The sequence below is a fragment of the Neofelis nebulosa genome, chromosome 18, assembly GCF_028018385.1.
Source record: "Neofelis nebulosa isolate mNeoNeb1 chromosome 18, mNeoNeb1.pri, whole genome shotgun sequence".
Lineage (NCBI taxonomy): Eukaryota > Metazoa > Chordata > Mammalia > Carnivora > Felidae > Neofelis > Neofelis nebulosa.
Window position 1 is genome coordinate 29,170,602 of NC_080799.1, and position 17,914 is coordinate 29,188,515.

Here is a 17,914-nt window from a genome sequence, read left to right on the forward strand (position 1 = left end):
AGGTCTCCAGGAATGAGAGCATTCTAAGAAAAATAGTTCATCAGCTTCCCTCCTGAGGGACCTGGGACAACACCCAGATTGTTGGCAGCACCAGCTGTGCTGGGCAGGGAGGGCCAAGCAGGTGGGCAGGGGCCAGGGACCCAGGTGACTAGACAAACCCACTGTGATCATCTCTCCTGGGCCCTGTCCTGAGCTGAGCTTCCTAAATAGTTCCCTACATGATTGACACAATGTTTCCCCAACTCATTCAGGCCCAAGGCAGCTGAAAATCATTGCTCTGAACCCCCTCACTTTTATTTTTATGTAAATGTATTGTAACAGGAACCATTCTGGCACTGCTAAATACCTAAATACAAAGAAACCATACAAAACAAGCAAAACCAAACCAGAACAGGTGTAAAAACCCAGTAGTGTTCAATTTCGTTTAGATGCTGCTGCCTGCCTAATGGGCCCCAGTGTTGGGCTGTCCTGGTCTCCTGGTCTCAAGGAGAGACCAGCTACAGAAGAGGTAGAGTCCGACTGGCCTAAAAGTGAATGGGAGAGAGGGCCCTGACTATAAGGGGGCCTAGGGAATTCCATGAAGCGTGGCCAGGGTCATCCCGAGTATAACTGCAGCAGGGATCAGGGAAAGAAGAAGCGGTTAACAGAGTTTGGGGGCCTTGAACAAGTGAGATCATTCATGGAGGTGAGGAAGTGTCCCCAAAGCCAAAGTCAGCCTCCCATCTGGGGAGTCCTTCGTGGTCCCTGGGGGTAGGGCCAGGAGCCTAGTGAGATCCAACTCTGCTGCTTACCAGCTGTGTGACCCTGGGCTGGTGTCCTTCAGTAAAATGGGAGTGGCCATGCCGGTGTCCAGAACTGTGCTGAGGACAAGAGAAAGCCACGTGCTGAGCACTAGTGGATATCAGTGTCATCACCTCCATGGGGCATGTGCCTTCCCAGTCTGATGCCTTATATTTGCACAGCTGTTAAAGGTAACACAGGTGGAAACCACAGTTCCCTCCAGTTTCAGGCCTGTGCTAAGCCTTTTCCTTTGCAGACATCATCTCTCAGGACCCAGTGGTCAGTACCATCTCCAACCCCTTGCACAGATGGGGAACCGGGCTCAGAGCCCCACAGGGTGTACCCAGGCTGAGAAAAGGTTCACTGCTGACTTGGGTCTGGGAGGGGACGTTGGGAGAGGGGAAGCTGGGGCCTGGAGACTCCAGAGGGAGGAGGGCCCACGGAGATGCTTGGCACCACAACCCAGCTTTGCTCCAGGTCACCCTGTACAGAAGATGAGCCAAACCAGGCAGCAAGGTCACAGCCTGGCTCCTCCACCTCAGGATGACAGCCATTCATCTGTGTGGTGACCATAATGCTGTCATATACTAGTCCTGATGATGCCATTAGTGCTATTGTTGTGGGAGAGGGCACAGCCCACTCTGACACACCCCAAGGGTCCTGGGGAGACTCACCTCACTTGACCTGGCCCCATGAAGCACTCTCACCTAAGTGTACCCTGTCCCTACCCTGTGCCCCTATCCCTGTGGCCACCATACCCTGGCCACTCTCTGGAGTCTAGGCCTAGGCACAACCCTCAATAAGGCACTGACATGGGGCAGATGCCCAGCAGTGGGTTGGATCCATGAAAACACCCCTTCAATGACAACTTAGATGGGCAGGTCATGCCAGAGTCTGTGCACCCCTTCTTGTAGTGGCACTGGAGTGCCAGAGCTGTCCTGGATGGTGTGTGTGTGTGTGTGTGTGTGTGTGTGTGTAATCTGCATTGCCCCTGTGAGTTCTGTGTCTGTGGGTATAGTGACTGTGGACATGAGTTTTCTGCCTTTCGACTACCCAAGTGTCTTCTGTGTATGCATGTGTATCTGTGTCTGTGTCTCTGAATGAGGGTATGTTTGCTGTGTAATTCTCTGTCTGTGGCTATATTATGTTGTTGGGTCACATGTATCCCTGAGGGAGTGTATCTGTATGTATCTGTGCTTCCTGTCTGTGTGTGTATTGGTTGCATGTGTGTGAATCTGTGGCTCCTTTTGGTGTTCCTGATCATATCTGTATGTGTATGTGTGTGTGTTTTCCGTGTGTGTGTGTGTGTGTGTGTGTGTATGTGTGTGTCTAGTGTGTGCTGAGGTTGTTTCATGGGGCTATTTCATGTGACCCTGAAGGAGTGTGTGTACCCCTTTGTGTGTGTGTATCCCTCTGTGTGTATCTGTGTGTGTGTGTGTGTGTGTGTGTGTGTGTGTGTATTCCTCTCAGGGTGTCATTGGCTATGTCTGCAGTCTGGGTCTGTCTGTGAGCCTGTCCATGAGCCCCATACCTGAGTCCCAGATGATGCTGTGGGTGGTTCCATGCCTGTGTGTATCTGTGCTTGCGGTGTCTGTTTTTTTCCTCTGTGCATGTGTGTGTCTGTGCACCTCAGAAGTAAGTAGCTACAGAGGGAACCCTTCAAGGGCGATCCTGGGGTGGGTGAGCAAAAGACAATATGTGCTTCCCCCACCCTCAGGCTCAGCTCCCTCTGCCCATTTTTCTCCCATCCTCCAGTGCCCCCCATTTCGGGTGCCATCTCGGTCTCCAAGGATGGATGGAGTGAAGGGCAGCTCACAGGACCACAGGCCAGCAGCTGGGAAGGCTGCAGATGGCAGGAGGAGGTTATAAAGTGTGGGGAGGGCTCCTAGACCCTGGTGAGGCTGAGAGATACCTAGGCCCTGGGAAGGGTGAGTGAGTGGGGGCCCCAAGGCAGGGCTGGGGAAACAGAGCTCCTGGACCCCATGGAAGGAATGCAGGATTGGGCACCCCAGAAAAGAGCTGGAGGAGTCCTGCAGGACTCCTGAGTCCCCAAAGGGCAGATCCTTCACTCATCTGTGCTGGTGCAGGCTAGGGCCAGGAAGCAGCAGCAGCAGCCGCAGCATTCAGAGGCAGTGGCAGCAGATCCATGGAATGGTGGATGGAGCAGGGAGCCATGGTCTTGCGAACAAGTGGAATCACCACGCTGGGCTGCCCTCGGCCCTTTCCCCCTTCCCCGGCCACCTCACTAGCTCTGACCCTGGCCTCATCCTCAGCAGAGCATGGTCAAGCCAGACAGAGATGGACACCTGGGGCCACAGGAATGTCCCCCTGACCTCTGTGTCCTAGTTGTTGAATGGGCATAAGGAGTCACCCAGGGTCCCTGGAACCAGGAGGGAGAATCTGGCACCAGAGTTTTCTCTGATGGAACTTGGGAAGAATTATGGAGGGATAGCATTTAGTGCCAGTTTATTCACAGAATAAAACAACACAAGGTCGCCTCGGATGCTGATGTCAATGTTTTATTACCAGACCACATTTGGAGCACTTACCCAGGGATGTGGAGGGAAGACAATTAACATATTAACTTAAGAGAACAAAAATGCTAGAACATGGGCACTCCTGATGCTACAAAACAGTGGTCTACATTCCCCTCCTCACCCTCTCCATAGTGGGGAAACTGAGGCAGCCAAGGATGTGGTCAAGATTACAGAGTGGTTTCTGAGTGTTTTGCTGATTACATCTGACCAAACTCCTTTTTCCGAAGTTCACTTCTCTTAATCTTGCCAGTGATGGTTTTGGGCAGCTCTGGGACAAATTCCACCTGGTTGAGGATGAAGCAAACCCATCCTGACTTAGTCCTGCTATCATTTACTACCAATGCCCCACCTCCCTTCTTTGCCTTTGCACAGTCCCCCAGACAGGCTGGCACCATGTAGTGGCCTCACTAGGCTCCACCAAGTATGTCACATTGTCCTTTGACCCACTAAGCTGGACGTAGCCCTGTGACATGCTCTGACCAGTGAAATGTGAGTGGGAGTGAAGTGTGCCACCTTGAACACAACACTTGGGAACAACTGAGTCTGGTCACCTCTCTGTCCATCTCTTATAGCATCTAGTAGTCACCTATGGTGGGTACTCTTTTATCCTGGTCCCAGGAGGACCATGGTGGACATGTGGTATGAGCAAGGAAGAAACTTCCCTTATTATAAGGTTCTAAGATTTTGGGGCTATTTGTTACCCACAATAACCTCTAGTCCATCCTAACTTTCATGCATCCTCTGTTTTCCTCCTAAGAGGCAGGACAGCCCAACATTCAAAGCATGATCTCTTGTCAGATACACGTGGGTCTGAGTTCCAGCTCCATCCTTTTATTAACTCCAACCTCAGGCAATTTACTGGGAGTCTCTGAGCCTCCGTTTCTGCTCTGTAAAATGGGTGGTTACAGCATCTCAAGTTTGAAGAGGATTAAATCAAATAGTAAAAATGTAAATCTTTGAGTCCAGGACCTGGTACACATAGTGAATGCCAATAAATGTTAGCTGTATAGCTTTATGTCCTGATTGTACACATTCAGAAAATGCAGCAACGTATTATTACAAAAGAAGGAAATGTTAATTTGCGGCACATGTATCCTTTCAAACTGTTGTTTTCCAACAAATATGATATTAGGTATATTCATTTACAGCCTGCTTTTTTCTCTTAATAAGATACTGTGATGTTTTCAAGTTACAAATAAAAGATCTGCATTGTCTTTTTAAATTATAGGACTACATTAAATACCATAAATAATGTAATCATTTCTCTATTCCTGAACACTTCCATAGGTTGCACATGGCCTTGAAAACAAATGAAGTAGAATAAAAACTCTCAGAATGTATTGTATGTTAGAATTAATATTACTTTGTTAGCCTTTATTTGTTATGTATCTATACATGTACTGGGTTGCAATTTAGAATGTATTTCTTACTACGAATAATGTTTTTAAAATGTGTAGCAGTTATTGATTGGAATTTCTTTTCCAAATGTTCAAAGATTACAAATAATCTTGATGTCTCTGGGCACTTGTCTCAATTTATTTCTTTACGTTGACCTGCCAGCCATGTTTTTGACACAGGACAAATGTTCCCTCTGATTAAGTTGGTTCCCCATATCCCTGAGTTGAACTGCTTCTTCTGCTTAGGAAAATGTTCATTCTATTGGCTACATAAGCTTCTCCTTGGCCACCCTAGAGGATTTGGGGCAGCAGAGCCCCAGGAACCACTGGAGGGGAGCACATCCCATCCATCTGCCCTCACTCACCTTCCTCGGGTACTTATATGGGGCTGTCACTGACTTCACATGCTGCTGCAGCTCCTGGGTGAGCTGGTCCTGGTCACGGGAGAGGAATTCCGGGGTCAGGACAATAAATGCCTTCACCACCTGTAGCGCAGAACCAGAGTGAAGGCTCAGGCTGAGTGGCAACCAATTGTATAGTTTAAAAAGTAAATGTTTATTAAGTAAATGGAAAAACAAGGGGAGAGTTGAGCCTTTGCAGAAGAACATGACCAGTTTCCATGCTTCCAATTTCTACTCTTTGTCTTATAAAATAACCTCTCGGCCTCCATTTCCTTCTCAGTGATGTGGGGATAGCATAGCTTCACCCCTCGTTGCATTTATGTCAAGATTCATTGAGATATTACATGCAAAACATGAAGCCAGTTTAAATAATTTGTATTCCTATCATTATCATCACCATTTTTACTATTATTGTAGATAGAGTTCTGTGGGCATGAAATAAATGTTGGTAATTAAATAGTTTTATATTACTTATGTCCCTATTACAGGGCACAGGGCCTTGTACATAGTAGGTAGTCAGCACACACCTGTTGAATCAATGAATGCATGATCCAGAGAAGGATTACTCAAATTCCCATTCCACCTCCACCACTTAAGAGCTTTGTGATCAGGCAAGTTACTTAATCTCTTTATGCTTGTTTCTTTACTGTAAAAAAGGATATCAGAATCCTTAAAGAATTAGGCTGTTATGAGGGGGAAATGAGTTGGCACAGAGCAAGGGCTCATTCAACAGCAGATCGGAGGCCTCAGTGTGCAGGATTCATTCACAAGCACCATTTTGTCACAGTTTTGGCCCAGTGCCCTCTGGTGACCACACAGTGTAAATGCACATGCACATGCACATGCTCTCTGCCCTCCCTTCACCTTAGGTGGGAGACTGGGAAAATAGGGCCTGGGGGATGTCTTTCTTGCACTGGCCTTCCAGGTGCGCACACACAGACAAGATGACCTCTGTGTCCTCCTCCTTACCTCCTTTCGAATCGGGTCTGGGCTGCTCACCACAGCTGATTCAGCCACTGCTGGATGTTCAGCCAGGGCATTCTCCACCTCTGCTGGCCCGATTCGGTACCTGGAGGATCAATGACTCCTTCTTGGTTTCTGAGCAGCTGGCAGGGCTGGGTGACCCAGGCCTTCAAGTGTCATATTTTGCAGAGTCACATCTTCCTTTGCCATGTAGGATAACTGTCTCAGGGAGCCCAGATACCTGTGACCTTCCTCTGTCTTGCACTTCATGTACACAATACAACACTCACATGCTCCCCAGGGTTTCTCACCTCACTGCTGCTGGTCTGGGAAGAGGGCCCAGGTTTAGTCCTCCCTGGGTTCCAGGGCTTGGCTCAAGCAGCTTCCCCTGGCATGAAACCTATTGGCAGCCTCAACTTTTACCTTAAACATTCATGTAAACTCTGTATCCTATTTCCCACTATATTAGCATGTTTTAGAAATTAAAAAAGGAAACAAACTCACTCCCTGAAATCTCCAAGAGGACTTGTTACTCTAGTGTAATATGCCAAAAATCTTTTAAATCACATAAGTGTTAGGGACAACAGACTTAGAGCCAGATAACTAGTTCAAATCTGGGTTGCAGCCTGCTCCCTTTGAAACTTTAGGAAACTTTCTTCACTGGTAACTCAGTTTCCTCATATGCAAAATGGGCATAATTGCATGTACCTTCTAGCATTGAGAGCTGGATTATATAAAGCACTGCAGAGCGTGCCTCCACATAGGAAGTGCTCCATAGAGTTTAATTGCTATTACTTATTATTAAGTTTTTCTGTGAAATGCTGTGTCCGATCAGAGAAGCCAAGCATAGAATAAGCTTCCTCAACCAGTAGGGGTCAAAGTAAAGTTTCCCTTCCAAATCCTTTAAATTGTATAATGTCTTTTTTTTATGTTTATTTATTTTGGGGAGAGAGAGACAGACAGACAGACAGACAAAGTGCAAGAGGGGAAGAGACAGAGAGAGAGGAAGACAGGGAATCTGAAGCAGGATCCAGACTCTGAGCTGTCATTACAGTGTCCGACATAGGGCTTGAACTCAAAGACTGCGAGATCATGACACAAGCAGAAGTTGGATGCTTAACCAGCTGAGCCACCCAGGTGCCCCTAAATTGTATAATGTCTTATGTTCCTCTTGAAGACCTTGTTGAACTTCATTTTGATTGATTCTTCTGGATGCAGGGCTTGGGGAAGATACACAGATAGCCCCAGAAAAGGACCTTATAGACAAAGCTTGTTCAGAATTAGCCTGAGGATCAAATCACCAATGCATGGACAAATGTATGGACAAGCTAGATCCCATCAGGCATGTGAGAGTGATGCTTCCTGGCTCAGATCAATCATACCTACCCAGAGGAATTGATGATGTCATCATTCCTCCCAAGGAACCATATGTAGCCCTCTTCATCCATAGTTGCTCTATCCCCAGTGTTGTAAAAGTCCCCACACTCCACTTCTGCAGTCTTTAGTGGGCTGTCCTGAAAAGATAACAGCACCCGTTTGTTGAAGACAATTAGTTTAAATTAAAAAAAATTTTTTTTACTGTTATTTTTGAGAGAGAGAGAGGAAGGGGCAGACACACACACACACACACACACACACACACACACACAGAATCTGATGCATGCTTCAGGCTCTGAGCTGTCAGCACAGAGCCTGATGCAGGGCTTGAACTCACAAAGTGTGAGATCCTGACTTGAGCTGAAGTCAGATGCCCAACCGACTGAGCCACCCAGGCATCCCTGGAGGCAATTAGTTTAGCGATGATGACCCACAACCTGGTACTCAGATCTGGGTTCAAATTCTGCTTCTTGTTCTACCTGGCACTGAGACAAGTTTTGTAATCTTTCTGAGTCTATTTTCACTACATCCAAGTACTCAATGCACACTACTTGCCAATTAGTGGACAATATTGAGCCAATTTTAAGGACAAATTTTTGTGTGGAGCTCTAGTAGAATAAAATTTCCACTAGAGCATGGACCCTTTTATTTATTGTTCTCAACTTAGCATTCACAGTGTGTCTGAAAAAATGAGAGGTGTCAAAAACTTTTGTTAAAAGAATTTCCTTCCCCCAATACTATCTCACCCGATCCTCCCAGAAAGCCTGTAAGGCTGGTATTTTTCAAATTAAACTGTTTACTTTAAGATAATTGTATACTTGCATGCAGTTATAAGAAATAACACAGAGATCCTGTGTACCATTTACCCAGTTTCCCCCATGGTAGCATCTTGCAAAACTGTACTTCAATATCACAACCAGGATATTGACATTGCTACAATCCACCAATCTCAGATTTCCCAGTGGTTTATTTGTACTTATGTATGTGTGTCTGGTGTATTCAGTACTTTGCAACTTTATCACATGTGCAGGTTCCTGCATCCACCGCCGTGGTCAAGACACAGAAGGCTCCTACAGTCCCAAGGATCATTGCTCTTTTGTATCACACCGACCTTCCTCCTGCTTTCCCTCCCTCCTCCCTCCAAATCCCAAACCCCTTGACAGTGGCTAATCTATTCCCCAGTTTTATAATTTTGTCATTTTAAGAATGTTACATAAATGGAATCCTGTAATGGTATGCAACCTTTTGGGTCTAGCTCTTTTTTTTTTTTTAATTTTTTCATTCCGTATAATTTTCTGCAAATTCATCCAGTTTCTTGCATTCATCAGTACTTTGATCCTATTTATTGCTAAATGGTATTTCATGTTATGGACGAACTCCAGTTTGGATGTCCACCTATTGAAGGGCATTTGGCTTGTTTCTGGTTTGAAGCTGTTGTGAATAGAACTGCTCTGAACATGCATGTACAGGTTTCATGTGGGGCTAGATTTTTACAGCCCATTTAGTAGAAGAAATGAGTGTTCAGAAAAGCACAATAACTTGCTCAAAGTCACTCAGCTGGTCAGTGGAAGGGCTGGTATTTGAATTTAAAATTCTTACTCTTCAGCCTCTGCACTCAACCACTAAGCAGTGTGTTAGCATCATCCCTCACGTGGAACATAAAATGATTTTAAGAGGTTCCAGAAAAAAAAAAGTTTTATTGTTTTACTTTGAGCTTATTTTTTTTTCAGAGAGAGAGAGAGAGAGGCAGAAGGAGAGAGAGTGAACAAGATAGCAGGGACAGAGGGGGAGAGAGAGAGAGAGAGAGAGAGAGAGAGAGAGAGAGAGAGAGAGAAACCTATGTAGGCTCCTCGCCCAGAGTGGAGCCTGAAGCAGGGCTCAATCTTACAACCATAAGATCATGATGAGCCAAAATCAAGAGTTGGACTGAGCCACCCAGGTGCCCCCTAAAAAAACCATTTTAAAAACATTGAATGACATCTCTTTTTAGGTTCCCTTCCAACTGGATTTTAGGCAAGAATGCCAAGACCATTCAGTGGGAAAGTTAATCATTTCAACAAATGGCACTGAGAAACTAGGATGTCCACATGCAAATGAATGAAATTACCATATGCCATACACAGAAATTAACTCAAAATGGGTCAAGAACCTAAACAGAAGAACTGAAATTCTGGAACTCTTAGAAGAAAACATAGGGGAAAGTCTTCATGACTTTGTTTTTGGCAATTATTTATTGACTATGACACCAAAAGCACATGAAACAAAAAAAAAATAGATAAAATGTTCCTTATCAAATTTTTAAAATTTTACATCAAAGGATACTATCAAGAGAGTAAAAGGACAATGCACTGAATGGAAGTAATATATGTGATATATTGGAAGCATATATCTGATAGGAGATTCATATCCAAAATGAATAAAGAGCTCTTACAAATCAACAACAACAGAAACCCCAATTGTAAAAATAGGCAAAGGACTTCAACAGACAATTGGCCAGAGAAGATACACAAATGATCAATGAGAATATGAAGGGGTGCCTGAGTGGCTCAGTCGGTTAAGTGTCTGACTCTTGGTTTCAGCTCAGATCATGATCTCACAGCTTGTGAGTTCAAGCCCAGCATCAGGCTCCACGCTGACAGTGCAGGACCTGCTTGGGATTCTCTCTCTCTCTCTGCCCTCCCCTGCTTGTTCTCTCTCTCTCTCTCTCTCTCTCTCTCTCTCTCTCTCTCTCTCTCAAAAATAAATAAATAAACTTAAAAAATAGTTTAAAAAAGAATATGAATATGGAAAGATGCTCAACATCATTAGCCATTAGGGAAATGCAAATCAAAACCACAATGACATACTATATCACTTCCCACCCATTAGAATGACCATTGTATTTTTTTAAATTTTTTTAATGTTTATTTAGTTTTGAGAGACAGAGAAACAGAACCTGAGTGGGGGAGGAGCAGAGAGAGAGGGAGACACAGAATCTGAAGCAGGCTCCAGACTCTGAGCTGTCAGCACAGAGCCCGATGCGGGGCTCGAACCCACGAACTGTGAGATCATGACCTGAGCCGAAGTTGGATGCTTAACCAACTGAGCCACCCAGGCGCCCCTAGAATGACCATTGTATACACAACAACAAACCTGAAAATTTAACAAATATTGGCAAGGATATGGAGAAACTGGAACACTTGTGCATTGCTGATGGAAATAGAAAATGGTATAGCCACTTGTGGAAAACATTTTGACAATTCCTCAAAAAGTAAATATAGAATTACCATATGATCCAGGAATTCCACTTTTGAGTATACACTCAAAAGAAGTGAAAGCAGGAACTCAAACAGATACTTGCACACCAATGTTCATTGCAGCATTATTCACAGTAGCCAAAAGGTGGAAATAACCCAAATGTCTATTAAGAAATTGATGGATATACAAAACATAGTACATACATATAATGGAATATCATTTAGCCTTAAAAAATGACATTTGGTACATGCTACAACATGAGGGAGCCTTGAAAACATGTGTTAGGTGAAATGAAACCAGACACAAAAAGGCAAATGTTGCACAATTCCACTTAATTGACGTGCCTAAAATAGGTATATTTTTTTTTTTACATTTTTTAAATGTCTGTTTATTTTTGAGAGAGAGAGAGACAGAGCAGGAGCAGAGGAGGGGTAGAGAGAGACGGAGACACAGAATCTGAAGCAGGCTCCAGGCTCTGAGCTGTCAGCACAGAGTCTAACACGGGGCTCAAACTCACAAACCGTGAGATCATGACCTGAGTGGAAGTTGGACGCTTATCTGACTGATCCTCCCAGGTGCCCCTAAAAGAGGCATATTCTTAAAGACAAAAAGTATATTAAAGGTTACCAACACTAGGAATATGAGGAAGAGGGAGTTGTTCAATGAGAACAGAGTTTCTGTTTGGGATGAAAGAAATTTTCTGCAGATGCATGGTGGTAATTATTGCACAATATTGTGAATTTACTCAATGCCACTGAATTGTGTGCTTAAAAATGGTGAAAAGGATAAATTTCATATTATATATATTTTATCTCAATAAAAAAATGAAAGGAAAAAAGCAAACAAATCTCAGTGGAGGGGTGACAACATATAGTCATGAGAGCATGTGAAATGACATACATATATATACAGGTTTGGGCATAGACTGAGGAGATCTTTGTAAAACGAAATATATAATTTCCAATTAAGAAAAAACTGTCATTGCTCTGGACTTTCCCAGTTTAATTTAACCAGAATCTCTGTGGTTGGATCCAAAATTTAATATTTTTAAATCTCTTCAAATGCAGGGTTGAGAACCACTGAAGTATATACGTGTTACTCTGTGTTTACAATTTTCTCTTTTACACACATTTAAAATTGTGCTACAGTGAATAAAGGCTAGGGTCTGCATATTTGCTTTTGGGCAATAATATCTCAAAAGAACCAGTGCCCCGCTTCCCCTGCCATAGGCCATAGAGTGACAACAGTGATACGAATGGCTGTTACTGTGGAGAAAGGAGATGGGTCTGAGGTAAATTTCAAGGTCTGTCCACCCTCCCCTGGCCAATCTTGGAAGCTGAGAATTTCTTCTTAGTGGCCACTACTAACCAGGCTAGGGTTTGTCTGGTTAAGAGTTTCAGGTATCCTTAGAATCTGTCACAGTTTTATGTAATCCCTCAATTTCTTATATAGGTGCTGGGGACCAAAAAGATGTGGGATTGAATCCTAGAGCGGCCATTTATTTGACATGCAGAAGACATACAACTCTTCCAATCTGCAGTTTCTTTCTCTGTGAAGTGCAGACAAAAGTGACCCTTGGAGGCTCAGCATTGTTAACAGATTTGTGGTTGGTAAGTGGAACTGTAGGATGTGAACCCAGTTAAAGCTTGCACTCTCAAACACAAAAGATCATTGTTACCCAAGTATGCTGCTTCTGAAACCAGACTTCTTTCTACCCCATCAGCACTTAAATGCCAGATGGCTTAGGACAGGAAGGGATGTGGGAACACGGGAGATTAATTAGAAGAGGCTTCATTGGGGGCACCTGGGTGGCTCAATTGGGTAAGCTTCTGACTTTGGCTCAGGTCATAAGATCACGATTTGTGAGTTCGAGCCCCTTCATGGGGCTCTGTGTGGACAGCTCAGAGCCTGGAGCCTGCTTCGGATTCTGTGTCTCCCTCTCTCTCTGCCCCTCCACCTCTCTCTCTCTCTCTCTCTCTCTCTCTCTCTCTCTCTCTCTCTCTCTCTCTCTTTCAAATGAACACTGAAAAAAGTTTTTTAAAGAAGAGGCTTCACTGAGTTGGAGTGAATGACAGGAGGTATGAAGAAGGCTCAGGGTGCAAAGCTGATTCACCCCCACTCACTCAGCACCCACACAGCTCCCTGCAGGGATTTTCAGGGCCTGGAAGGGGTCAGGTGAGGGTCACCACTTACCTCATAGCACATGAAGAGGCCAATGGGCTTGGTTGGCTTGATCCTGATGCCAATGTTGCCTTCAGTGTTGAGCGGCAGGATGTTGCCCTTCTCATCAATGATCTGGAGCAAGAGGCCTGTGAATCCCGCCCTGCAGGGCCACCCCAACACACCTGCCACACCCAAACGTTAGCTGACTATTCCTGTGACACCAGTGAGAATAAATGGGGGGGAGAAGCCCTGTCAGAAAATAAATTAAAACTGCCAAAAGTGTTTGAATTCAGCAAATGGTGAAATCCCAGTCATGGGTGTATTTGTTTCATGGATATAGAAGCATTGCAAATGCATCGTCAAGCTGGAAGACACAGGTGAGGAAAAACTAGAAGCACCAGCTGATGGAGAGAGATGCCAGGGTGCTCCAGGTGCTCTGGTCCCATCTGTTGTGTGTGAGGCCTCCAGCTGCCAGGCTCAGCTGCATTCCTGCCCAGGATACTGCAGTTCTCAAACGAAGCCTCCCAAGGAAATCAGAGGGAAAATAGGAGGAGAGGAGGAAGGACGGCAACTGGGGCAGGGGAGTGGGGTGGGAACAGCTGGCTCTGTCACCTGTTGTCACACAATTGTCCAATCCCAGCTAAGCCCTAACTATTCCTGGCCAATGTCTTTAGGACCAAACCTGGATGTCGAAGGGGGGGATACTTATCCCCATGGAACCTGGCTTGATCTTCATTCCCCGTAAAGTGCCACAACTTATTCCCTGTTTACAAAAGAAAGAAAATGGGGTTGGTCAAAGAGTCCTGGCTGATTCTTGATGTATACATCAAGAACCATACACAGCATCCTGGCTCACCAATGTCATTTGACGCTGTGCAAAGAGCTCTTATGAGAAAGCTAGAAGGCCCAGATTCAAGGTAAGGTGCAAGGCATTGACCCAACTCTGGTCTACAGATGTTCACAGCACGTGTGGGCATGTAATATCAGGTGTGGTGGGCCCACTATATGTCAGACATGTGTCCATTTGCTGGAGGAAGGCCATGAAACCATTAATGTTTACTTGGGGCTGTTGTACAGTGACAGGAACCTAGTCGTAATTATTCAGAGCTGTGTTGAGAGTATTCATATTGTTTGTGTTGTCTCTTCTGCTAGAGAACTGCCCCACCCCCTTTATCTTCCTGATGCACCATATTCCTCCTTTATGGTACTCTAAAATATCATTGTTTCTAAAGTTAAGTCAGACTAAGATCTGTTTCATGGATGTGAATCTTCACTCCAGTTGTGTGCCAATTAATCCTCTTTGATTTCTCTTCTGTAAAGGTGGGTAATTATAACACATACCTCCCAGAGTACCTGGGTGTATGGAAAACCCTTCACCCAGTGCCAGGCACACCAGGTTATGTTCAATAAACAACTACTACCTGCTATTATTCAGCCCCCAAGAAAAGTCAGTTGGGAGACTCTTCTGTAGTATTTTCCCCTCATACTTCCATTGTAGCCAACAGAGCATCATACTTATTTTTGCTTGTCTGTTCCTCTCAGTGGATAACAAGCATCCTGAGAATAGAGACTGCCCCCATTCATTTCTATATCCCACCCCCCAGCATTCTAGTGCAACCCCTGCTTAAATACAAGAGTAACTGCAAGGTGAGTATGTACAAGCGGTTGGACACTGTAGCCAGAGCTTTATATACATCCTTTCATCTCCCTTATTACAACCCAGAAAGACTGGATAATATTTCCATTTTGGAGATGGCGAAGCAGAGACTCTGGAAGGTTCAATGCTATGCCTATGGTCTCGAAGCCTGTGATTGGCAAGGCTGAGATCTGAACTTGTGTCTGAGTTCCTGGGAGGGGAAGCTCTTTCCCCTTTGCTATGCTGTTGCTCACAGTACAGACATATGGAAAATGTTCCATAGACGAGGCAGTAGGTATGAAAGTACATTGAGAAATACAGCACCGTCAAGTATAAGGGAGTATTCTGTCTATTGTTGCAAATAATTGTTGTAAAGGGATGTCATGGGTGTAGGTAGTTCCCATTCCACCACCCTCCACCTTGTCTAAATATAAACTATGAACCATACAAGGACAAACTTGAAATCTTAATATATCTCACCCTGAAGCAGACCAATTTACTGATTATTTAAAAGAATTTTTTTTCCAAAAAAAAAGTCAGTGAAGTATATTAATTGAGGCTAAAATAGCCATTTTGCTGCAGCTCCTGAGATGGCAGCCAACCCTCTGTCAGCCTCGGGGATAATAAGGAGGTTGGGGAAGTGGCTCTGTCCAGCAATAGAAGTGGCTTGAGAATGTGTAGGACGAGGGATACCTGCCCCCACTATCATTGATAAAGTTGTTGTGGTTTACAACATGCATGATACTCTGAATGCCCCACCACATGGTTGCTCAGTGACACCTTTGAGAATCACACTGTGTGTGTGTGTGTGTATGTGTGCGTGTGTGTGTATGTGTGTGTGTGTGTGCTTGTGTGTGTGCATGTGTGTTTGGTATATACAGAAAGTCTCTGCTCCCTCCTCCACTCCAGCTAGTGTCCCACAATCAAACCTGTGTGCTGTTCACCTAAACCCCCAGAAATGAACTTCTGGGGCCAACTCCTGGCTGTTGTGGTTGTTACCCTAGGAAGGGATGGTGAAGTGGGCAGAACTTGTGGATGGTGGCCTCCTTGTTACTGGAAAGAACCTCCCATCCCTCCACCCTTGATGAGCTCCATAGAGCTTAATGATCACAGGGACAGTGGCATCATGTCCTTAGACCACTTTCAAAGTCCTCACCCAATAGTTTTCAGCACACTGGCCTCTTGACACATTGATTAGCTGTGAATTATCTTTGTGCAAACTGATTTGGGGCAAACTAGCCTAAAACTCTGAAGCCCCATCATCTTCAGGCAATGCTGTGAGCAGAGTGGGGCCTCTGCACACACATGATTCAGCTCCTCTGCTGGGCTCCATGGCTAAGCACATCCTGACTGGCCCAGAAAGGACTGTCTACCTACTGTTTCTGACTGTCCATAGACCTCGTAGAGCAGAACGCCTGTCCGTCTTCTCCACTCCTCTTGCTCCTCTGGCAGCAGAGCCTCCCCACCAGTAATGCAGTGCTCCAGGGCAGGGAACCTGAGACTAAGGGAAAGGCAAGGTATCAACAGAACTGTGGTCAGGTCTTGGATGTTCTGTCCCAGGCCCAGAGTGTTAAGAGCTCACTCATAGCCTTGCCGTCTGGATCATTTATCCTCCTGCTTCCTCATGTTCTTACTTGCCTTTGGGGCAATTTACTGGAGGTCAAAGCCAAGGGAAAGTCACTCATTTCCTGGTGGTTCATATTAACTCTTCTGGCAAGGGGTGGGTGGTGGTGGTGAGGCTAATGGGTTTGGTCAAAAGTTTGGACCAAATTTGGAAGTTGATGTAAAAAGATGGCAAAGACGTATTTTTCAGGCCTTGTCTTAACATCCTCTGTGGCTAAGAAGGATATTTTATAAACCATAATGGGTGGAAGATAAGACTCCCCAAAAGCTTGTTAGGATGATAACAGAACTGCACTGCCTTCTATGAAGAGTGGAGTCATCCCAAAAATAAATTGAAAAAAAAAAAAAAAAAAAAAAGAGTGGAGTCATGTGAACTGAAGGGCTTTTGTATTTCTGAGCAGAAAATGCAAGTTAAGGGGTGGAAATGAATTGCTCAGGACATCAAGGAAGACCAGGATGAGTGTAGGAAGAGAGAGAAGGGTTGTAGGTAACAGCCCTGAGAGAAGGAATTTCAGAAAGAGCAGAAAAGTTGGCTGTCAACATTTGTAGTAGGCACACTGTGTGACATAAATCCTCTTCATTTTCCTCATCAAATTTTCCATAAATGAGACAAAAACAGACATAAAATAATAATGCATTCCTTGAAAGACATGGGGAGAAGCGACTGAGATCTGATTACCAGCTGGCCTGGGGCTGGACTAGATCAGCTGTTGGGGATGAGAGAGGCAGCAGACATCTTGTCCACCTTTCCATCCTCATCACACTGTCCTGGTACCTTTAGAGTTAGGGGTGATGGACGGGAGGGCTGGTTTTACTGAGGTGTTTTCTTCATTCTTCAGCTTTATTCAAAATAGATAAAATGGGCAGAGTGTGATGCAGTCACTAGTTATGACATGGTTGGATTTTACTGGATTTGGACAAAGATAATCATCTGATGAACACTTCAAAAAGTTGCTAATTATGAGTTTTGAAACACAAACGGAGTCCAACCAGCATGAGGCTTCATGAATAAAATCAAGTTGTGTTTCAGAATTAGCTTTGTAAGGGTAGTCATTAAACACCTTAATATTTTAATTCTATATTTAAAACATGTTACTCTGATTTTTGGAGCAATATTTTAATTTCAGAGTCTTTAAAAGATTCATAAACGCCCATATGTTTCAAAGAGCAGATTCCAGTTTAGCTAAAATTAACTCACAAACATGGGAAAATGCAAAAAGAAAACTATAGGAAGAGAAAACTATGCATCCATCAGATTGAGAAAAATGAAAAACTCTGACAATAACAGATGATGCCAATGTGATGGAACAATGGGAATTCTCCTACCTTGCTAGTGGGAGCATAGATGGGTTCAATATCTTGAAAAATTGGGTTGTAGAATGTAGTGTCAGTGTGAACTAGCAATTCTTATTCCAGAAAAATGTGACAGAAATGCATGCTTATATGCACCAGGGTACATGTGCAATAATTCAAAGTAGCACTTATCATTAATAACCCCAAAATAAAAACTACCTGAGTGTCCATTAATGGTAGAACTGAAAAAAATATGCAATGTTTTAATACAATGGGATATTATACAGCAATGAAAATTAACTACAGCAACATGCAGCAACATAGACATCTTAAAAACATAATGTTGAAAAAAGAAGCCAGATATTCCAGAATAATGTATGAGTACATGCATAAAGTTCAAAGGAAAGTAAAATATAATAATTTGTTTAGGGTTATTTCCTTAGGAGGTTATCTGTAAGGGAAAATAAGGAAATTAACACGATAAAAGTCAAGATATGAGTTCCTTTA

At 44.2% G+C, this 17,914-nt stretch overlaps 1 protein-coding gene across 4 annotated transcripts in view; it reads right to left on the reverse strand.

Moving 5' to 3' along the window:
- Nucleotides 1-3,278: 3,278 nt before the first annotated feature.
- The window catches only part of LOC131500861 (acyl-coenzyme A synthetase ACSM1, mitochondrial-like), a 46,805-nt gene continuing 32,169 nt past the window's right edge, over nt 3,279-17,914 (reverse strand). For 3 of the 4 annotated variants that reach the window (XM_058710396.1, XM_058710395.1, XM_058710397.1), the window contains exons 8-14: nt 15,869-15,992; nt 13,538-13,618; nt 12,886-12,987; nt 7,465-7,592; nt 6,085-6,184; nt 5,080-5,199; nt 3,279-3,601 (exon numbers count right to left, since the gene is read on the reverse strand). In XM_058710396.1, coding sequence (XP_058566379.1) covers nt 3,515-3,601; nt 5,080-5,199; nt 6,085-6,184; nt 7,465-7,592; nt 12,886-12,987; nt 13,538-13,618; nt 15,869-15,992 — 742 coding nt within the window. In that variant the 3' untranslated portion in view covers nt 3,279-3,514. Of the gene's footprint in view, nt 3,602-4,126; nt 4,287-5,079; nt 5,200-6,084; nt 6,185-7,464; nt 7,593-12,885; nt 12,988-13,537; nt 13,619-15,868; nt 15,993-17,914 lie in introns of those variants that run through there. The other variant, XM_058710398.1, reaches the window with a different exon arrangement.